Raw genomic sequence first — 22206 nt, 5'->3', positions numbered from 1 at the left:
GTCAGCACCCCCACGGTAATGATGTTGTTAGGACTGCTGTACCAAGCACTTGACATGCACTGTTTTGTGTAATCCTCCCTAACACGCTTTGCAGTAGGAGCTTCTATTCCCATTTCACAGATGAGAAGACTGAGGCCTAGTGAGGTTATGTTCAAGATCACATAGGTGGGAATTGGCAGAGCCAAGAATTGGTCTTAGGGCTGTCTGACTCAATGTTTTTATCTCTTTGCTTTAATTTCTTCCTTATAAGACGGGAATAGGAATTCTTGCCTTTTTAGTTTTTCCACATGATTTGGGGAAACAAACACATGTACCTACACTGTAGGTTAAGACTGTGAGCATTTTATAAGATGGGGTTCCATGTGTTCCCAGGCAGGCTGCAGAGGTGGCTCTGCCTGCCCGGGACAATTGTGACCTTTTCCTTTCTCCCTGTGCTCTGTCCTTAGACTGGAGAGCAGCCACTGTCTGCGGGGCCTGCCAGTCATGTCAGAGGCTTCCAAGATCCAGCAGTCCCATTCTTCCTTCCTCTGTTGGCTTCCTGCCATCTCCATCCCATTCTTTTATTTTCCTGCCTTAAGAGAAGACAAAAGTACAGGAGGATGGCTTGTTTACATAGGGCCAAGTCCTTTCCCCCAGTCCTGTCTGAGTCAAGTGGAAGACATGAGGCGCTAAGGTAGGCGAGGGCTAGCGAATCCAAGGACCTCCTCCCACATGTGCCCCAAGCATTTGTTCTGGGCTCATTAAGCTGGCAATACCGATTGCTCAGAGCATCCGACCTCTATTTGAGCAGAGGTACAGCCTATAAATGGCCAATTTTGATAGAAAAATTGGCATCTCAAGTCATTATCTCTTCTGTCCTGAAGCCCAAGGATACATACAGAGTTAGTTCCTGGTAGAACACTGAAGTACGTTCCCCTTTCCCAGACTGAGTGATGGTGTTTTAGGTTGGAAGAAGGCTCTGTGTAAACGTGTAGGTCTGTCCTCCATGAGAGTCAAGGCTGATGGGAAGACTTGTTCTGCAGGGTGTGCAGGGGCATGTGGTCAGGTTCGCCTGAGTTAGTGGGTGGCATGTGGTGTGGGCAAGGGTACTAACTTCAGGCCAAGTGTGCCAAATTGCCTCAGTGGGACGCCGTGTCACAGGCTTTACTTACACAGGTTTTCCTTTGCTGCCACTGTGGCCTCAGTCCCTGCTTGTGATGGTAGGTCATCTTGGTGGCATGACTGGGTGCCACATCCCCCTTTCCCAGCTTCAGCACAGAGCCCAGGGAAAACTATGCCTCCTTGCTCTCTACCTGCCACCTCTTGAATAAAGACCAGGTGGCATGGCTGCAGGCCAGGCCTTAAGGGGACAGAGGACACCACTACCCAGGCCTGGGTGCTGCAGAATTTGCACTTGCTTTCTGGGTGCCCCTGCAAAGCCCGGGAAACTGTTTCACACCAGTTGTTTTTCTCCCAGCCTCACTTTTCTTTGGGCTGTCCCCAGATATCTGTCCCCTCCCCCATGTTCTCTCTCTCCCTGTTTCATGGGAAAATACATGGAGGCAATAAATAGGTCAGGTGTGTGGTCCACATGGAATCATTGAGGGCGAATGAAGGATCCACTTGCTAATCAATCTCTCATCCTTAGTATTGGCAGGAAATGCTTCTGAGGGTGCTAGTGTGTGTGCAGAAGGTGGAGGTGGCCGGGATGCTTGGGGGAGCTGCCATGTCTCCCCCTCACTCCCTACTCCCTTCCCGCTTCCTGTTTGTTCACCACCTGTCCCCAACCTCTTCTTCCTCAGTCTCTTCGGGGCCTCCTGCCCGTTTGTCATCCTTGCCCTTCTTCATTTTCTTTTGCCTCTTCCTCTCATCTCTTCCCCAGCATCAGTGGCATCAGTGCCTGTGTTTATCCCTGGCTGTAAAGAGGGAGCTCTCAGTGTGTGTGTGCGCGCGTGTATGCACATACACATGAACACTCTCATGCAGGGAAGGGAAATCTGTGGCTTTGGGGGTAGTCTTTATGCTCTCTTATTGTATGTTGTCTTCATAATGCTGTGAGTACCCTGGGTATATTTCTTATTCCTCTTTGCCCCGCAGCCAAGGCTGCAGGTATCAGAAAGATCTGTGGTATTAGAGGAAGCTCCAGGGCTGTGGCCTCTTGGGGCCCATCTCCCCGGGCCTTTCCAGCCTTCTCACTCCTGATGTGGCAGCCCCTGCCCCTTGTTTCTCCTCATCGCCTGGTCCCCTACCCCCATCACACCCAGGCATGGCCAGGCACCTGTCCAGAACCTAGTGCTGTGCTGTGAACTCACTCCTTGTCTTTCAGTGTGATTGGTGCCCCAGGGAGCCAGGCTGCTGGGGGAAGCTCAGTCATTCCATTTTGCCAACAGAAAAAGAGGGAATAAGCTAGCAGAAAGCAAAGACTTTTGCTGCTGGGTGAGTGTAGCAGCTATTTTTAGCACCTAAGCCTTTGCTTTTCCATTTGGCTGTGCTTTTTTAGTGCAGTGCTGGTCCAGCAGGGCTGTTTTCCTTCATGGCTCCTGATGTCCTTAGGGAAAGTTTCTGTCTGCCCCTGAGAACATGAGGCTGAGCAAGGGGTAATACCTTCTGAGAGGGGGTTCAGGCAGGGCTTTGGGTTCCATTGCTATCATGTCACGGGACCTATTTCCTGAGGTAGAAAATGGGATGTGGCAGGAATAGGAAAGAGAAAAGCTAAACACCATAGTCTCCAGAGATGTTCCCCATGATTCAGTTAAGCCTCTTTTGAGTAAACTGCCTAATGAGGTGTACTGGGGCTGAGTGATCAAACTATTTATAGGAGTCTGGGATAGCCCTAACACACGAATGAATTTTTCTAGAACTTTCTTTTTGCTTGTTTTGTTTTCTGCCTTTCTTTCCTACATCATTTGTCAATTTGTATTAAGTTCTCAACTTTTGTTGTAGTTGACTGACCAATTTTCACTGCTCCAAACAGAAACTCTGTATCCATTAAGGAATGGCCCCTGACAACCTGTAACTACTTGTCTCTCTGAGTTGGCCTATTCTAGATATTTCATTTAGGTAGAATCATACAATATCTGTCCTTTTGTGTCTAGCTTATTTCACTTGTGGTGTTTTCAAGGTTCATTCATGTTGAAGCATGTACCAGAATTTCATTCTTTTTATGGCTGAATTATATTCCATTGTATGTATTACCACATTAAAAAAAATCCATTCATCTGTTGATGGATACTTGGGTTGTTTCCACCTTTTGGTTATTATGAATAATGCGGCTATGAACATTCACATGGAAGCCTCTGTTTGAGTCACTTGTTTTGAGATCTTCTGGGTGGAATATACACCTAGGAGTGGAATTGTTGGATCATATGGTAAATCTAAGTTTAGTTTTTTGAGGAACTGCCAAACTGTGCCCCTCAGCAGCTGCACCATTTTACCTTCCCACCAGCAGTGTACAGGGTTCCAGTTTCTTAGCATTCCCATTAACATTTGTTAATTCCATTTTGTTTTTTTTTCTTTTTAATTATAGCCATTGTAGTGGATATAAAGTGGTATTTCACTGTGGCTTTGATTTACATTTCTTTGATGATTAATGATGGTGCGAATCTTTTCATGTCCCTTTGGCATTTGTGTATTTTCTTTGGAGAAATGTCTGTTCAAGTCCTTTGCCCATTTTTTATTTAGATTGGTTGTCTTTTGTTGTTGAGTTGTAGGAGTTGTTTATATATTCTGGATGTTAAGTCCTTATCAGGTAGATATAGATAGAATATATTCTATCTTCAATTCTATTTCCTATGTCTAAGCTTATGCCAGTGCCACACTGTTTTGATTACTGTTAACTTTATAGTAAGTTTTAAAATCAGGAAATGTGAGTTCTCCAACTTTGTTCTTTTTCAAGACTTTTTTGTCTGTCCTGGGTCCCTTGAAATTCCCTGTGTATTTTAGGATGGGTTTCTCCATTTCTATAAAAAACACCACTGAGATTTTGATAGGGGTTGTGTTGAACCTGTGTATCACTTTGGGTAGTATTATTATCTTAACAGTGTTAAGTCTAACCCATGAACACGGGATATCTTTTCATCCTTGTGGATTTTAATTTTAACAGCTACTAGGGCCCTGCATTTTGGTTTATCTGGCTGTTTGAAAAGTGATGTGAGAGGCTTTATAGCTTGGGACTATTAAACTTTGCTCATTTATGGGATCTGATGGCATCAGTCTTCAGGTACAACATGTGGGTATGGTTTAGAAGCAAATGGTTGTAAAGGTTTATGCAGATTTGGGCACATGTCTGTTCTCACACAAATCAGTTGGTTAGTTTCCTTCTCTCATTACCACATCACCATAGCCGGTACCCTGCACAACCTGATAAGCTGATAATGAGGTAGGAAGCAACCAGGGCTGTTACAGCCCATGCAAGAGTATTGGTTGGCTGTCCACTTCTGGGCAAGGCATATCTCCCCTTTGGTGGCTGGACTCCTCATGGGAGATGGAGGCTTACTTCAGGGTGACCTACCCCTGTGTAGAAGGCCTATGATACCCCCTTGCAGGAATGTCTGACATCTGTTGAACAAGGAATCATGGGAAACATGATCCTGGGGGACCAGGCACCAGCTTCCTGTTGACCTTTTGTTTTCTGTGTTTATGCTCCTCGGGTCTCTAGACACCCCCAGGCCCTGCTGCAATCTAGGATGGCTCCGTTGGGCATGCTGCTTGCGCTGCTGATGGCCTCCCGCTTCACCTTTTGCCTCAGTCATCAGAACCTGGTAAGTATCTTATCACAAAGAGAGGGATTTCTGTTCCAAGAAAGCTTCCATGCAGTCAGGGCTGCTGTAGGCGTTGGGTGAGCTTGTGTTTTTCTTACTGGAACGTGGCTAGCATTGGGTTCTGGTGTATGTGTACTTCCACTGCCCCCTTCATCCCTGAGTCCTCTGGCCTCTGTTTAATGCTGATGGCATATTTTCCCTTTGGGGAAAAGAAGTTGATGTGGTGGTGATGGTGGTGGTATTAGTAAGCTTACCATGTAATAAGGATTGTATTAAGTGCTTTATATGTATTCTTATTTAATCCACCCAGAAACCCAATGGAGTAGACAATTATGATTCTCATTTTGAAAAGGAGGAAACTAAGGCTCAGACATATTAAATAACTTAGCTAAAATCCTATAGCCAGTTTGTGGCAACGCTGGGAGGTCAGGGTTCTCCCCAAGAGCTGGGTGCCTGTGTGGTGAGCACCAAGTGATATCTGCTGTTTCCTCTACTCCCCTCTTCCTTGTGCTTTCTTAGTCGGCCTGTATCTCTGTGTCCTCTTTCCCTCTGTCCTTCTTGTTTTTCCCAGACCTCTTTTCATTAACCTAGACCTCAATGCTGAGGATTTCTGTCATTGCTACAGGCAGGAGCAGAATGCGTGGGAAGGCCCTGAGCTTGGCCTGACTGCAGCACGCTAGGTTCCTGGCCCCATTTTCCTGCCTGCCCCAGCAACAGCCTGCCTGCGACCAGCTCCCAGTGCCCTCTCTTTCCCCTCTTGAGAAGCCTCAACTGTCAGCTGTCTGACAATTTCAGCCTCCCCTGCCCATCTTCCCCAACCCCAGGGGCTCCCACTAAATGTTGGATAAAGTGCTGGAAGCTTTGGAGCTGGAGGGCTTTGAGGTGCAAATTACAATTGTGATGAATTTAATAACAATTCAGCTCAGTTGAGGTTCACCTCTGTCTCATGGCAAGCTTCCACCTTTTCTCTGAAGTCATTTGTTTTCTCTCTGCCTTTCTCACCACTTTGTGGAATAGGAGAGAAAGTACAGTTAGGAGTCACGAATCCTTTTGAGCTTTTAATGTTCTCTGACTAAGATCTTGTTGGTGTCAGTTTTTTGTCCTCTTCTTCAAGGACAGTGGGAATGAGAGCCCATTGGCCCCAGAGGTGGGACTGGCCACAGCATGAGGTTGGGGCTATCTCTGGCATAGCTTGGCCCAGAAAAGCACCCAAGTGTCTTGAGGGACTGGGGAGTTGTTCCCCACCACCTCTCAACCCTCCTGCTCATGAGGATCCGGTGCTCCCCATTGTGAGTGTTAGCAGATGCACAATTAACAAAAGCATGCTGATGAATTTACTTAAGGACCGTGTGTTAGTAAGTCCCTTTTGGATAATAGTCCAACCAAATAGACGAGCTTTCAGAGCCATAATTATTCTGGCCCATTTATATTAGCTCTATTGAGTCTAGTCTCAGAAAAATGTTAATACTGACTGTCATCAACAGAAGCTGCTTTTATCCTCATGTCTGTTCCTAAGCTGTATCCATTTGTCATTCTCCTTCATCATGTGCTAAGCACAAGGAGTTGAAGCATCTTTTTTCTCATACCATAAAACTTGCTGCCCTGATGGCATTTAAAATCCAAATTATGTAGCCATCTACCTTCACAACAGTGAAAATGGGTCGGGGAAGGGGTGTTATGATCCTCTCTTTAGAGCCTGGAGTCCAGGCAACTATTCGTGGTGGCCTGGAATTGTCTTCCCCTGGAGTATTTGTGCATGTTAATGGTCACCCAGGAAAGGCTGTCTCTGTGTCTCAGGGTGTGATCTGGAGCCAGCCTCCCTTCCTGGCTCCTGTTGCGGCACCTCCCTGGGATGCCACATCTTAGGAGCAGGGTGGATGCTGAAGGGGCGTGGTTGTGTCGTATACTGGCCCTCAAAAAAGTGGTGAGCAGTGAGGAAGGTAGCGGAACCCGGTGGAAGGAGCACAGACCCTTGGTGAATTCCCTTTTGCCACCTACTTTGGCAGTTTGGCCATTTCTGTGCTTTGTTTTCTCATTTTAAAAACAGTTGGTATCTCCCTCTTAAGATTTTAGTGTCGATTAAATGTGATTATATATAGAGAGAGCACATAGCATTGGGACTGACACAATGTGGTCAATGGATGGTCAATAAATGTCAGCCGTTATTTTTAGTTAGGGGGTGGATGCTTCTATCTTTTAATTTAGGGCTCTGTTAGGTAGGCTCCTGTCCCAGAATGTTGCCCTGGCGCTGTCTCTGTCACAGCATCTGTCAACCTACTGTTGGAAATTCATTCATTCTCTGGTTCTTGAAGGTTTTGGTCTTTAGAATCTTTTATTCAGATGCAAGCACAAGAAAGTAAGACATGGTAAGCTGTTGTCAGCTAACACCTTAGTTGGGATTTCTTGCCAGTCAGTTGAGAAGAAATTGGTGTTTGAGTGATGCTGTGGAGAAGAGAGTGCTGAGAATTCATTTCAGAAAGGAGCCCTGAGAGGCAGGCTGCAATGGCCCAGAGCATGGGATTTACTTCAGTGTTGACCAAGGGCTGGCGGCTTCTTTGCCTCTCCGTCTTTCTCTCTTGTTGAGGACACTGTTGCGGCGGAGAGGCTCTCCTTGCTTGTCCTTTCTCTGGGACTGGTTTCTCACCCGGTCCATGAATGCCTTCCCTTGGAAGGGGGGATGAGCTGGCAGATGTGCTAAGGTGATCCCATCACCCCTGCTTTATTCCCTCAGCATTCAGAGCACCATTTAGGACACATGACCAAGAACAGAAACACGGAAGTGAGTTGAAATCCATACATGGGCTTTGGAGCCACGCAGGCCTGGACTTAAGTCTCTGCTCTGCTTTTTTCAGCAGTGCGAGTTTGCACAGGCCCTGTATCCATCCTCATCTATGAAATGGGAATAAAAGTATTTGCTTCATGAAATTTGGCTAATTTTGAGAGGCATAGAAGTCATTTTAGCCCATTGCCAGGCATATGGTGAACGTTAATAAAAAGTAGCTGCTGTTACCGTTACAACATCACCCTTGTGGTACTGCTTTTCCTCAAAATATTTTCTGAAATTCCCCTTTTGAACTGACTGTCTAGCTTGTGGTATGTTCATTTGCCTGAACCTCCCTCAGTACTTGCCAGATGTGATTTGGGCAAATAGTCCACAGTCACTCAGAGCCAGATTTGGTGACACAGGCTGAGCTGTTCAAACAGGGGAACACCAATTTTGTATCACCCGCACTAAAAACTGAGGTGTACTGTAAAATAATGGCAGATTGCGTGTCTGTGTATATGTGTGTATGTGTATCTTAAACCCTGTTCAGAGGTGATACAAAGAGGAGGCTCAAAAACATTCTGAGCAGTGATGGGATTATTACAAAAGTGTTTAGCTTTCCTAAGGCTTGAAGCATGTGGCTCAGTGGTTCATCTCCTCCTCCTAATTCCTCTTGAACCTACTCTGTTAACCTTGTTAAAGAAATCCAAAAAGGGGCTTCCCCAACCCCTAGTCATCAGAATGAACACTAGCCCTGCCTAGGATTTGAATGACTTCTTGCCATGTTCTCATCATCACCATCCCCCTGGCCTCTTTCTGCTTCTCTTGATGGGAATTTGGTTGCTTGCTTATAGCCACAACTGCCGAGAATTACCTGGCTGATAGATATACTAATGCAGTTTAAATCTTAGAACTGTTTAGTTTGGCCTTCTTAGTGTTCTAAAAGTAAGAAAATTTCACATAAACATCTGGTTTCTGTCTTCTTGGTAGCAGTGGTAGAGCAGTTGAGTAGCAGCTGTGTTCCTCAGTCAAGGCGGGAGGGCTCTGTTTGTACAGCCCCACCACCACCCTGCTGTTGTTTTACTCCTGGCCACCTCATTCATTTACATCCACCCCTGCCTGGCCCCTGGAGGTATTTGCCTCATCCTAGTTGAGGTAAATTCTATTAACATTCTTCTGGCCCCACGGGCTGGTGTGTGGTGCTTCTGGTAGAGGCCGACTAGCATGGCTGGGCCCTGGAGTGCATAGGCTCTAGATACTTACTTAGTGGACACGGTGGTCCTTGTTCTGGAACGTAGGGCTAGTGCCTGACTCCAGCAGACTCAGCCACTTGGGTTTTGCCTCCAAGCATCCAAAAGACCTACCTGCCTGCGGGAGGGGGGTGTTCTTTCCTTTGTTCTGCGAGTACAAACTAAACGTGTTCTGAGCATGGAAAACGGTGGTGAAAGAGACTGATGCAGACCCTGCCCTCGGGAAACTCAGCTGTTGGAAATTCGTCCATGCCGTCAGAATACAGGGTGCCTCTCCCCTCCTGTGCTGGTACAGGTTCCTCCTTGCCCTCCCAAATGTAATTTCCCGGAGCTCTGAAACCCTCTGGTTCCAATTTCCTGAGGCATTACTGCTTTTATGCAAGAGCAGGTTTAAAAATGGGACAGGAAGGATGGGAGGCTGGGAAGGAACAAAATGAATAATACTTTGTACTTATCTTGCATCTCCATCTCCTGAGCTCAAAGTGCTCTGTAGACACCGTGTCATTAATCCTCCGCGCTCTCCATGGGATAAAGGAATACAGGCTTTAGGAAGAGGTGTCCAACCTGGGCTTCTTCCTCAGCCTGGTCAGACTCCCAGCTTCCCACTTGCACCCCCTTCTCCATAGACTGGAGAGTCCCCAGAGGTCATTTTTGCCCCATAGGCACCCTGGGGGAACTCCCAGGCCCTTACTGCGCCCTGCCGGGCTGCTTCGGAATCAGGCCTCAGCTGACAGCTTTTGTACATCTGGATGCCCATTTTGAGGCCTTATTGTTCTGTTCATACATGCTTTTTCTTTTATAAATACATTGTTTTAAATTGTAAGAGTAGCAAGTTTTGAGTTTTTAAGCATCAAACAGTACAGCGATATATCAAGTAAAAGGCTCTTACTGTCTTCCTTTGCCAGCCCTCCTCCCAGTGTATTTCCCCCGTGATAGTGTGGAACTCTGTAGACTTTTTCTGTATGTATAGACAAAAGTGCTGTCTGCACACATCACATGCTGTGTTCCTTTGACCATAGAACCTCACTCACATTTTTTCCGAGCCTAACTTAGTGAAAAGTCTAAACATAGCTGGGGAGGGGAGAAGGGGCATGGAGGAGAAGAGTGCACCTTCCTAGGCCATTTTCTTTCTGCTTGCCTAGTGCCTGGCTGTGGTGGGTCATGCCCTGTTTTCTTTTCTCTGAAGGAGTTTGCGCTGACCAACCCAGAGAAGATCAGTGCCAAAGAAACAGAGAGAAAGCAAACCACGGCAGAGGAGGAGCTGGACCCCGCAGTCCTGGAGGTGTTTCACCCGACCCATGAGTGGCAGGCCCTTCAGCCAGGTACCAAGCCCAGCCCGGTCCCCATGAAACACACTCTAAATCTGAATTCAAACTGCTTATGTCCTTTGTCCCCACAAGGCTGCTTGGAAGGAGCAGTTACTCTCTAGACTGCTGGAGGGGAACGGTGTGGTCCATCAGAGTGGTGGCTGCTGCTGCAGGGCTCAGGGACCTTCATTCTCCAGCAGAACACAGGTCGTGCCAAACATAGCTGGGGAGGGGAGGAGGGGCATGGAGGAGAAGAGTGCACCTTCCTAGGCCATTTTCTTTCTGCTTGCCTAGTGCCTGGCTGTGGTGGGTGGCCGAACTTCCTGAGCAAGTGATTGAAAACTTTCTTTCCTTGCACTTCTGAAGCACAGGAGAGGCAGTGACATGTGCCTTGCTCTGCAAATGCTATTTTGGGCTCTGCTGCTCGGCTCAGTGCTGCTGAAATATTGTTCACGGGAGAATGCTGAGCACCGGTGTGGGGCAGGAGTGGTCTGTTACTAAAGGAACCTGTGCCAAGAAACGGGATGGTCCTGGCCTGGTTTTTAAATGGAGCGACCTCAGAAGGAACAATTTTTTTACCCTTTTATGAGCCTGGGCCCGGGGCTTAAAATAATAATGCGAGTAGCCAGCAATTGTGTAGTATTTACCATATTTAGGTACTGTTAAAGTGCTTCTTGTGCATAATCTTGTTCAATCTTCACAATAGTAACTATTATTATCTTTATTTTCCTATGAAAACACTGAAGCTCAGAGAAGTTAGGTGACTTGACCTATGTCATTCAGCTAACTTGTCCTATGTCATTGACTCCAGAACCTGGACCCCCTTCCTCCTAGAGCCCTACTATAGTAATACTTGGGTGTGTTCTCAGGAGTAGGCTGTTTGTATTCTTTAAACAGCAAGGTGGTAAGGTGGATGGCAAGCCCTGGCAGTTGCCACAGTGTAGTTTAATCGGCTCCTTGACGATATTCATCACCATGTCCTCAACTGCCCCCATTACTGCTCTGCTGGCAGGGGCAGTATTTGCCGTGCCAGCCAACTTTGTGGTGGTGGTATCAGTCCTGCCGGGCCTGCATACAGGTAGTTGCTGCACAGAAGAGTAGTGAAGCACCAAGGAGGCTAAGCGGAAGCTAACGGCATTGGATAGAGCGAGGTTTTGGGAACAGAGAGAGGCACTGGGTTTCATAGATCCAACTTCGGGCAGCCCTTCCCCAGCTTCCATGAGAACTGAGTTCCTGGCCTTTGAAGACCAAACCTACAGGGGCTCGCAGGGATGGGGAGTGGAAGAGATGTGGGCTGTATCCACTGGTTTTATGTGGTTAAAAGTGCTTGTGGCACTTCTAACCAGGCAGGTGCCCGATGTAGATGGAGGCCAGTGTCCTGTTGCTCTCACTCCTACCCTCTCTTCCTGTGGCACCCTTCAAGGCCCTGGTCCACACTGCAGAACAAGCCTGGAGGTTCTGACCTGGGGCCCTTGCCCAGCCCTTTGGGCAGTGGAGCTGTTATTGGTGGCCAGAGCCTGCGAGGGCTCTGAGTGACTCCTGGAGAATTAGAGTGGAGCACTGATTTTTACATCTAACTTGATGCCCTAGTGACAGTACCTTCTGCCTTTTAGTTTCTCAAGAGCCTCTTGTAAATTCTGTCCCACTTGATAATATGGGTGAATGTTGAAATCACAATGTTGTTCATGTGAAACCTTCATAAGATTGTATATCAATGATACTTTAATAAAAATAAATAAATAAATAAATAAATTCTTCTGTGCCCAATTCTCTCTAAGCTGCCGCAACGGCTGTCGTGTTGCAGTAGAGCACAGACACTCAGGCCCCACAGCTCAGGGGGCAGAGCAGCTCGAGCTCCAACCTGAGTGTGTTTCACCTACACTCCTCCCCAAAGCAGGACTGGTGAGAAGAGGTCAAGTGAGAGACTGGTTCTGGCCTCAGTGTCTGATGTGAAATGGCGCAGAGTCTAGTACTAGGGAGTCATGCTAGTGGAGGCAGACAAGACTGTCTTGGACCCCTCCTGTTCAGGAGTGAGGTGTTCTGTGTGTATATTGAGAAGCTTTTGAATGTATGTCTGTTGGTAGGAAATTGACTTCTTAGTGGTCTGTGTAGATAGCTGGCACTTGCCTTCAATCAGTATAATAATATTTAATTCACCATTTTCTGAATGCTACCTCGGAGGTCTCCAACATAGCCACCTAAAGGTTAAAAGGAATGTAGCCAGTCTTGGGAACTTGTTTGGTGGGTAGATGAATGGGAGAAAGTATAATTTAGTGGTTAAGAGGACAGACTTTAGATCCAGCCAGTTCTGGGTTCAGATCCTAACTTTGCTACTTAGGGAATCTTGGGCACTGAATCCTTCTGTCCTTCAGTCTCCCCATTGGTGATGTCAAGGAGATGTACTGCCTTACCTGCTGCAGAGGCTGTGGTGAGGATCCTTGACATGAAGACATCACTCAGTGCACACAGTTCTGATTTTAAATGGTAAATTCTCCATTTGTGCCACCCCTTCAACTTGATTGCAGAATTGGATGCCAGTGAGGGTGCATGAGCATGTAGCTTTCTTGTCCTTTCTGGCCTTAGGTGGGGAAGGGATCTTACGGTGAAAAGGAGAGATTTCCATGGTCAGGAAATGCTCCCTCTTCCTCCCTCCACAGAGATTTTTGATGAGGGAACAGAAGTAGTTAGCACAGCATTTCCTGCCTGAGAGTTAGGGACTTGGCACAGGAAGATGGTGGAGTATCTTTTGGGGACTTCTGGGAAAATGACTAGTTTATGTTGATAGTTACCGACCCTAGTTTGGTACCTTCTGTCACCCTCGGGTCTCTGGAAGGAGGATCTTAGCTCTGTTCTCAGGCCTCTAAGGAGGTACAGGGATACATGGTGTGGCTCATCTTTAGGCAGATTCCCAGACTACCCGCTGTGGCCTGGAACAGCAGGGGACCAACTCATGACAACATGGGTTCTCCCACCAGGCCAGGTAGGAATTGGGCCCCAGCTGCTTAGCCCTGGAGCAGCTGCAGGTCACTCTCCTGAAGTCTGTTTGCCTGTTATTACTGTCAGCATCCTCACTGTGAGCCGCTTGTTCCTGGAAGTGATTTTCCTGTCTCTCTCTCTCTTCTGGTTTATTTTGGGATCTGTCTCACCTTATGGAGGCACAGCAAGTGTTTCAGTGTGGAATCAGCATCAGCTGTTCACAAGCAAGCAGAGGAAAGCTGTTTGCTGGCAGGTCCTATGGGTTCTGGTCAGGGAACTCAGGAATTTGTCCTGGGGCTGAGGACCCCTGAAGCCCAGAACTTTATGCCTGTGTACTCATTATTAAAGAAAGCTGGTCAGTCAGGTATGGTGCAGCCTCTGCTCCTTGGGCATTTTCTGAGCCCTCACTTTGTGCCAGGCATTGCACTGTAGCTAGAGATACAGATAATAGGTCATGCATATTGATCATTGACTGTGCCAGGTGTTCTTTGCGGGCAGGTGCTATAACTTCCCTCATTTTTGAAGACAAAACTGAGTCTCCAGAGAGAAGTGACTTAGCCAAACAGCCAATAAGTGGTGGAGCCAGAATTCAAACCTAACTTAGTTTGGTCCTAAGCCTGAGTTCTTAACCACTGTGCCAGACTATCTTTCTGGGTAGCAAATGGGACGTGAGGCAGCTTCTAGCAGCTAATAGTCTCACCAATGATGCAGAGACAGAAAAAGGCACCAGAGTGTTTTGGATATCCTGGTGGAAGTGTCTTGTGCTCAGTGAGGGCACAAAGCGGGCTGTGGGGAGGCCTGGACCTTTTTTTTCTATCCCTAAGATCTCAGTGGACAGGTGTCGCATTTTATGATGCTAAACTTCCAGTCCTACTTTCAGATCTCTTTTTGAGCTGAGTGGCTTTGGCTAGGTTGATTAGAATCTCTGAACCTTGGTTTCCTCATGTAAATAATCTACTTTACAGAGATAATGTGAGACTGAAACAAGATTAATATTTGTAAAATGTTTCACACAAGGCCTGGCACATTAAGAAACATTCAATAAGTCCCTGTAAGTTGTCACTGAAAAAAATATGCCTTTGCTGCCTCCCTTTCCTTGGGGGCCTGAAGGAGAAGTGGAGGTGACAGGGCAGCCTGGGAAGACCCTTGTCTTGCCCAGTAGCCAGTGCTGCACGTTGGCTGTATGTGGGGTCAAGGAAGTGCAAACCTGGAGCTCCCTACTGACCTGAGCTGACTTCTAAGAGGCTGTGAGAAGCTCTGAAATATTGGCATTATCACAAAGAGCCCTTTGACGGGAGCTTGCAGGAAGCCTGTGCAGAAACACATTCATGTGAGGGGGTTAAAAAAAAAAAAAGGGAAAGAAAAAAATCCAAATCATCAACAACTGATGAGAGCAATCCAAGAATTATAGAGCACCAGCCATCTGGTCAGATCATTTCAGATCTGCATAAGCAATAGCAGGGAATTGAATTTTAAAAACCTCATTTATAGTAGACCAACTACTCTGTTTCAAGTATTTAAAAGAGGAGTCTGATTTCCTGCAGGCCCTGGACATCTGTCTGAAGGAACACCTGCCTCTGGTTTGGGTGACTCTGTGGGACTGTCTGTCAAGCCTTTGGCCCCTTTGGCTGTGTGATTTTCCAATCCTCCAACACCAACTGGGTGTCCAAGAATTCAGCTCAATCCTAATACTGCCTGCTGGGGTTAGTGTCAGATCCTGGTGTTAAAGGGCTCAGTGCCTCAGCCTCTACCTCAGATGCCAGTTGAAAGTTCTAGGCCACTCATACTTCTTTTTTTTTTTTTTAAACTTTCATCTTTGTTTATTCTTGTTTTTTCTTTTATTAAGGTATCATTGATATACACTCTTATGAAGGTTTCACATGAAAAACAATGTGGTTATTATATTCACCATTATTATCGAGTCCCCCCCATACCCCATTGCAGTCACTGTCCATCAGTGTAGTAAGATGCCACAGAGTCCCTATTTGTCTTCTCTGAGCTACAATGTCTTCCCCGTGACCCCACACACACCATGTGCACCAATCACGATACCCCACAGTGCCTGCCCTCCTCCTTCCCTCCCCAACCATCTTCCCCCACCCCTCCCCTTTGGTAACCACTAGTCCCTACTTGGAGTCTGTGAGTCTGCTACTGGTTTCTTTCTTCAGTTTTGCTTCATTGTTACACTACACAAATGAGGGAAATCATTTGGTATTTGTCTTTCTCTGACTTATTTCACTGAGCATAATACCCTCTAACTCTATCCATGTTGTTGCAAATGGTAGGATTTGTTTCTTATGGCTGAATAGTATTCCATTGTGTATATGTACCACCTCTGCTTTATCCATTCATCTACTGATGGACACTTAGGTTGCTTCCATTTCTTGGCTATTGTAAATAGTGCTGTGATAAACATAGGGGTGCATATGTCTTTTTGAATCTGAGAAATTGTTTTCTTTGGGTAAATTTCTAGGAGTGGAATTCCTGGGTCAAATGGTATTTCTAATTTTAGTTTTTTGAGGAACCTCCATATTGCTTTCCACAATGGTTGAACTAGTTTACATTCCCACCATCAGTGTAGGAGGGTTCCTCTTTCTTCACATTCTTGCCAGCATTTGTTGTTGTTCACTGAAGAATGCTGTTGGTATTTTGATAGGAATTGCATTGAATCTGTAGATAGCTTTAGGCAAGATGGCCATTTTAACAATATTAATTCTTCCTATCCATGAGCATGGGATGTGTTTCCATTTTTTAGTATCTTATTTAATTTCTCTCATGAGTGTCTTGTAGTTTTCAAAGTATAGGTCTTTCACTTCCTTGGTTAGGTTTATTCCTAGGTGTTTTATTCTTTTTGATGTAATTGTGAATGGAATTGTTTTCCTGATTTCTCTTTCTGCTAAGTTCATCGTTGGTATATAGGAATGCAACAGATTCCTATGTATTAATTTTGTATCCTGCAACTTTGCTGAATTCAGACATTAGATCTACTAGTTTTGGAGTGGATTCTTTAGATTTTTTTATGTACAGTATCATGTCATCTGCAAACAGGGACAGTTTAACTTCTTCCTTGCCAGTCTGGATTCCTTTTATTTCTTTGCGTTGTCTGATTGCTGTGGACCTCCAGAACTATGTCGAATAAAAGTGGAGAGAGTGGGCATGCTTGTCTTGTTCCTGATCTTAAAGGAAAAGCTTTCAGCTTCTTGCTGTTAAGTATGATGTTGACTGTGGGTCTGTCATATATGGCCTTTATTATGTTGAGGTACTTGCCCTCTATACCCATTTTGTTGAGAGTTTTTATCATGAATGGATGTTGAATTTTGTCAATGCTTTTTCAGCATCTGTGGAGATGATCATATGGTTTTTGTCCTTCCTTTTGTTGATGTGGTGGATGATGTTGATGGATTTTCAAATACTGTACCATCCTTGCATCCCTGGAATAAATCCTACTTGATCATGATGGATGATCTTTTTGATGTATTTTTGAATTTGGTTTGCTAATATTTTGTTGAGTATTTTTGCATCTATGTTCATCAAGGATATTGATCTGTAATTTTGTTTTTCTTTCTTTTTTTTTGTGGTGTCTTTGCGTGGTTTTGGTATTAGAGTGATGCTGGCCTTGTAGAATGAGTTTGGGAGTATTCCCTCCTCTTCTACTTTTTGGAAAACTTTAAGGAGGATGGGTATTAAGTCTTCACTAAATGTTTGATAAAATTCAGCAGTGAAACCATCTGGTCCAGGGGTTTTGTTCTTAGGTAGTTTTTTCATTACCAATTCAATTTTGTTCCTGGTAATTGATCTGTTCAGATTTTCTGTTTTTTCCTGAGTCATAGGCCACTCATAGTTCTGTCTGACCAGCTGTCAACTGGGGATTTCCATAACCCTCTCAGGTTCAGTGATTTGCTAGAACAGTTCACAGAACTCAGGAAAACACTTTATTTATATTTACTTATTTATTGTAAATAATATAACTCAGTAACAGGCAAATGGAAGAGATGCATACAAGGTACAATATGAGGAGGGTGGACGGAGAGCTTCCATACCCTGTCTGGGCACAGTACCCTCCCAGCAGTTCTCTGTATGTGGTCACCACCTCTCTGAACCTCATTGTTTAGGGGCTTTTATGGAAGTTTCATTACACAGATATAATTGATTAAATCACTGACCATTGGTGATTGAACTCAATCTCCAGCCCTGCCCCCCTCCATTTCTTGAAGGTTGGTGGATGGGGTAAAAGTTCTAACCTTCTGATCATGGCTTGGTCTCTCTGGTGACCAGCTCTCATCCTGAAGTTATCTGAAGTCCCCTGTCTAGTAAGAGTCATTTCATTAGCATAAACTCAGGAATAACAAAAGCATAATAAAGAGCTGTTGGATGATCTTTTACCCTGGCTCAAGTGCAGTGCTGGAAAGGTGGGCTAGGGGCTGGGTAGAGGGAGCAATGTGGTTTTTATGTGGTGGTCTGTCTCCTCTCTTGAACACAAGTTGCTATCTTTAGCCGCTTTTCTGTGTAAGTGTTCAGCAGAGCTCATCTTTGGTGCTTCCTCCTCCACTTTGAAGCCTTTCCAGTCTTTTGGAGATTCCCTGAAATCTTCATTTGTTTCTCTCCTGCCTATACTTCTGGCCCATTTTCCCCATTACTGCCACCTGCCTCGCCTTTGTTAAGCATTCTCCACTCTCAGCGTCTCCTTTGCTCCTTGGTAATAAGAGTTTGTTAGGGAAACTGCTTAGGGGCACGGCAGGATACCAGGCATCTTGAGGCCTATAGGAACAATTTCTTTGGCTCCAAATTACCCTGTACCAGGAGAGAAAAGAATGGTGGCTGGTATACATGAAGACCCCAGAAGGTTCCATGAGGGCAACTTATATCTTTCATTTCAGAGAGACCTCACTTCCCATATGTGGAGTCTCCCAGGATGGCTGGCTACTTCCCATCAGCAGCCAAATTCCATACCCCACTGGGAGAATAGGTGGAGGCTAGGGCAGGTAGCCTTGTGACCACTGTGGCAGCCACTGCCAAGGCTGAGGCCAGTTTGAGACTAGCTGGCTAAGCTCTGTCCTGGCACCAGAGTGTCTCTGCCTGGGCTTTGGCCTTCATTACCTGGGTGGGGCAGGCCAGGGTCCAGTTTGTACTCTGTGGACTTGAATGGTGATGGAGAGCAGCTGTTGGCCGTCTGCTTTCTAACAAGTGTTTGTAGCTTAATGCTCTCGCTAGGCCCTTATCCTCCCCTTTCTCTGCTTCCTCCATGCACGTTTTCTCTCCAAGGCTTAATAAAGAGTACTTAGCAGAGTGGCACAGCCTCAGCTCTCAAAGACTGGGACACCCAGACTGGCTGAAATGAAAAGCATAGATTGGAGTAGGGATAATGGAAAACTTGCTGCCAAAACCAGTCCCAGCTCTCATGCCCAGGGCTTCGCTTTAGTTCAGAGAATCTGTGTAGCCCTGAATTCCCATCTTTCTCTAATATTGGCATCACCCTGCTAGGTAAGACTGTGTGTAGGCCATCTCCAAGGTTGGGACTAACCAGGGCTGTGAACAGCACTCAAGGCTGGCTTGGACCTCGAATGAGAGGCCCTTTTCCGGAACTAGTTCTACTTTTAGTTTTGTCACAGCACTCGAGTTAGGAATTGGACAGTAATTTAAGAGGAGATGATATTTGACTAGGTAGAGAAGAGGACAGGTTGTGAATAGGGGACGGGGGAGTGACATGAGCAGAGAACTAAAAGTAAGTCCATCTACCTGGCTAGAGAGGCAGAGATGCGTAGGAGTAATGGGATGATGGTCGTGGGCAGCATCCCCTCTGTCAGATGGGACGGTGGAAGGAAGGGAGATACGAGAACTGACAAGGCAGTAGATGTAAAGATGGGAATGTAAATGTAAGCTGTGAGTATGTGGTTGACTCTTCTCAGGCTGTGTGTGAATGGAAGGTGAAGAAATGAAGAAAGATGGTAGATTCCTGGGTCTCAGGGGTTTGAGAGTAAGTGGAAGGAGAGAACTTAAGTGGTGATTTCAGATACAGTCACATCAAAAAATGTGTTTATTTCATGTTACATTTGCTGAATTCTAATAATGTTCCAGGGTATTGTGCTTGATGCTGGAGATACCATGGCAGGCATGACAGAGACTTGCTTGCCTGGGTTTATGGTATAGGGGCGCCCCCAGACAGGAATATAACTCAAGAGAACGCAGAGAAGGGGCCCTGAAAGGAATGGCTTCTGAGAGGCAGGGTCATTGAAAGGAACCGACGTTGACAGAGATTTGAAATCCTAGAGAGGAGATTGATGAGGCAAAGTTGTTTAGGTGGCAGATAGAAAGCCTTGGCCTCGTGAATATGATGAACCTTGGAAGTAGAAGCTTGGAAAAAAACAAGGAAAAGTGAGAGAGATAAAGAGGGAATTGAGAAAGCTTCCATTAGATGTCTTCAGTTTTCTGAGCCAGGCTGAGGGTGGGGCTTCTCCTTTGGATGATGAAAGAGAGGGACTGGCTTGGGGGCCTGAGGGCTGGAGAGGTTAGGAAGAACCACCATGAGGAAGGTGCTTAGACAATCAGTAGGTTGGAACTGAACACCGCCATCATCAGGAAGGGCCCAACTGACATGTGACAGCCTGACTTTGTGACAGGCCAGGATCAGGGGGTTTGGTCACTCCATAGCATTCTGAGGCCTTGACAGGGGATAGCTAGAGTGTGAGAAGTACTGGGCAGGTCATTCAGGGTACTGCTGGCTTGGCTTTGGGGTTAGTGAGGGAGACCTTGGTCCACCTGGCCTGTGAGGCAAGCTGGAGCACTTTATCGGAAGCTCCTCTGAACCTGCTTCAACTCTGCCTTCTCTGAAACAGGTTCCCCACCAGCCACTGGTCTGGCAGGCAGGCCTGAAAAAGTCCTGAATGAAGCAGAGCTTGTGTGCAGGGGGCTCTGTAAGCCTTTTGTTGCTTGTGCTGTGATCAGGCTGATTGTATTTCTGTTCATGTTAGAGTTTTGTTACTGTTTATGAACGAAATAGGTTGTTGGTCTTGCCTTATTTCCCATAATATGTTGATTTGGGCAAACAAAGATTAAGTTGTTTTTAATTTCTTTAGTTACAGAACAGTCTGTTTCTGGTTTGTATAAGCAGTTTGAAAGGAGAGAACCATTTCTTTGGATTAAAAAGTTTTCAGATTTGATTAGTTGTGGCCATAATTATAGCTTATCTGGGCAGAGGTTGAGTTTTTATGGACTAGTAATATGGTATATTTCTAACGTTTTTTTTTTGCTTAGGGGGAAAAAAAAAACTACCCTTGTGTCCCACCCCAGCAGCCCTCCCAGTGTTGCATGAACATCATCTTGTTAATCTCTGTTCTTTCGTCCTGGCTTTGCCAAGTCAGGCTTTTGGACAGAGGTTGAAGTCTTTGTCTAGTATCTCCCGGCCAAGAATGACTGATGAAGACTAGGACTCAGAAACTCTAGTCTAGCTGTTGGGGAAGGGAGGAAAACTAACATTTTGGGGGAATTCCCTTGTGCTTGGTGCCTTGTGTGCATGATTTAAGGTGTTCCATAAAGAAACTACCTCTGCTCTTTGTCTCTTGGGAGCCTGTGGTTGGTCAGTGATGGTCCTCAGAGCTTTTCTCAGGATTTCCTTTCTTTCTTCCGAAGATGGGCACTGCAGGGTCATTGCTTAAAAACAGTGCTGTTTGAGGTCTATATGGGAAAAAAATAATGTGAATTTTGGAGGTCATTCACATTGAGTGGAAATTATTCAAGAGGACACAGAATTATTCAAGCTGCCCCATTTTCATTTCCTAGATTAGATCTTATGGATCGTAGGAGTTGGACCCCAATGTCCCTAAACACAGTGGAGTAAGTAGTCGTGCGTGCAGTGTTATTTAAAGGCTATTCACTGGCTTTAGTTTCTACTGAGTGAGACTGCAGATTGGGAGACTGGAGGAATTGTTCCCTAAAGACCATTAGCATTTCAACCTCCTGTATTTGATCAAAATAGCTCACTGAGGATACTGTGGAGTTAGGGTAGAGGATGGTAGATTTCAAAGGGGAGAGGCTCTTTCTTGCACAAAGCTGGCAGTGGGGAGACCAGATGTAATGTTTGATTTACAGGAGTCCTTTTAATGATGGGGTTGGGGGTACACTTAGGGGAGGTGAAGGAAGGTGGGGAGAAGTAAGAAAAGGACAAATCAAAGGCAGGCAAGTCCTTTCACTTATAAGTTGGCATCATCTAATCCTGATTTTGCATGTTAATGAAGTCTTGGTTCTATAGTTACTCAGTTTGAACAAAATATCTTCTTTTTCTCTCTTTGTTCCTCATTTTCATGCCCTCAGCCCTTTTCCCTTCCATCCTCTCCCTCTCCCTCCTTTCCTCTCTTGCTGTAATGGCCTGTACCTGCAGCTGAGTGGCAGGTGGCAGGGATGGATAGATGTGGGGGTGTGTAGCTGGGGGAATATTTACTCAATTCTGCCAGCATCAAAAAAAATGACTTCCAAGGCAATCCTTCCAGCCACTTATTTCGCTGATCAGTCAGAAAGAGAGGAAAAACACATTAGCATTGCCAGAAGGGGATTTGGGAAAAATCAAGTCTGTGGTGGAACTGAGTGATCTAAAGACATAAGCATTAAAAACAAATCCTGGAGTGCAGCTGGAGTTATTCCCAGCCTGTCTCCCACAGTCCTGTCTGTTGACAACCCCTGACTCTCCCTGTGCTACATGAATGGGTTGTGCCTCAACTTTCCCAAAAAGCCTAATGCTAAAAAGGAGGTACCAGCTTGTTTTGCCCATCATTGGATATTTCTGGGCATGACATGGAAGAAAGAAGCCATCTCAGAAAATGTATTATGTTTTATTTTTTATCCTGTGACTGCGGTGTCTCCATGTCTTTGCAGCAGCCCTTGGGAGAGAGTACTCTTGAGCTGAGCATGCGTACATGCACCTGCCTTTCCTCTGCCTGGTGCTGGTCTGGAGTGAGGTCTCAGGAGAACAATGGCCTCTTCTTTGTCCTTAGGCCAGAAGGTGCTTCTTGTCAAGAGAAAGGAATTTCTGGTTATATGGGCAGAACTTAGAAATTAAACTGAAGTAGTTTTGTCTCCTTTGGGGAAAAAAAACAAGAGTCTAAAATGCCCTTTCTTTAAAGAGACATGTCCTTCAGAGAGGCAGTGGAGGGCCAGGTCTGGGCTGTATTTTGGCTTCT

General features: G+C 45.8%; 1 protein-coding gene across 4 annotated transcripts in view; it reads left to right on the top strand.

The window, feature by feature from the left end:
• SIL1 (SIL1 nucleotide exchange factor) overlaps positions 1-22206 on the top strand; it is a 222467-nt gene that overhangs the window by 55653 nt on the left and 144608 nt on the right. For all 4 annotated transcript variants that reach the window (XM_017673104.3, XM_073221753.1, XM_073221752.1 and 1 more), the window contains 2 exons: positions 4637-4739; positions 9940-10075. In XM_017673104.3, coding sequence (XP_017528593.3) covers positions 4665-4739; positions 9940-10075 — 211 coding nt within the window. In that variant the 5' untranslated portion in view covers positions 4637-4664. The remainder of the gene's footprint in view (positions 1-4636; positions 4740-9939; positions 10076-22206) is intronic.

This window comes from Manis javanica, chromosome 14 (genome assembly GCF_040802235.1).
Source record: "Manis javanica isolate MJ-LG chromosome 14, MJ_LKY, whole genome shotgun sequence".
Classification (NCBI taxonomy): domain Eukaryota; kingdom Metazoa; phylum Chordata; class Mammalia; order Pholidota; family Manidae; genus Manis; species Manis javanica.
This window is presented reverse-complemented; position numbering and strand designations above follow the sequence as displayed.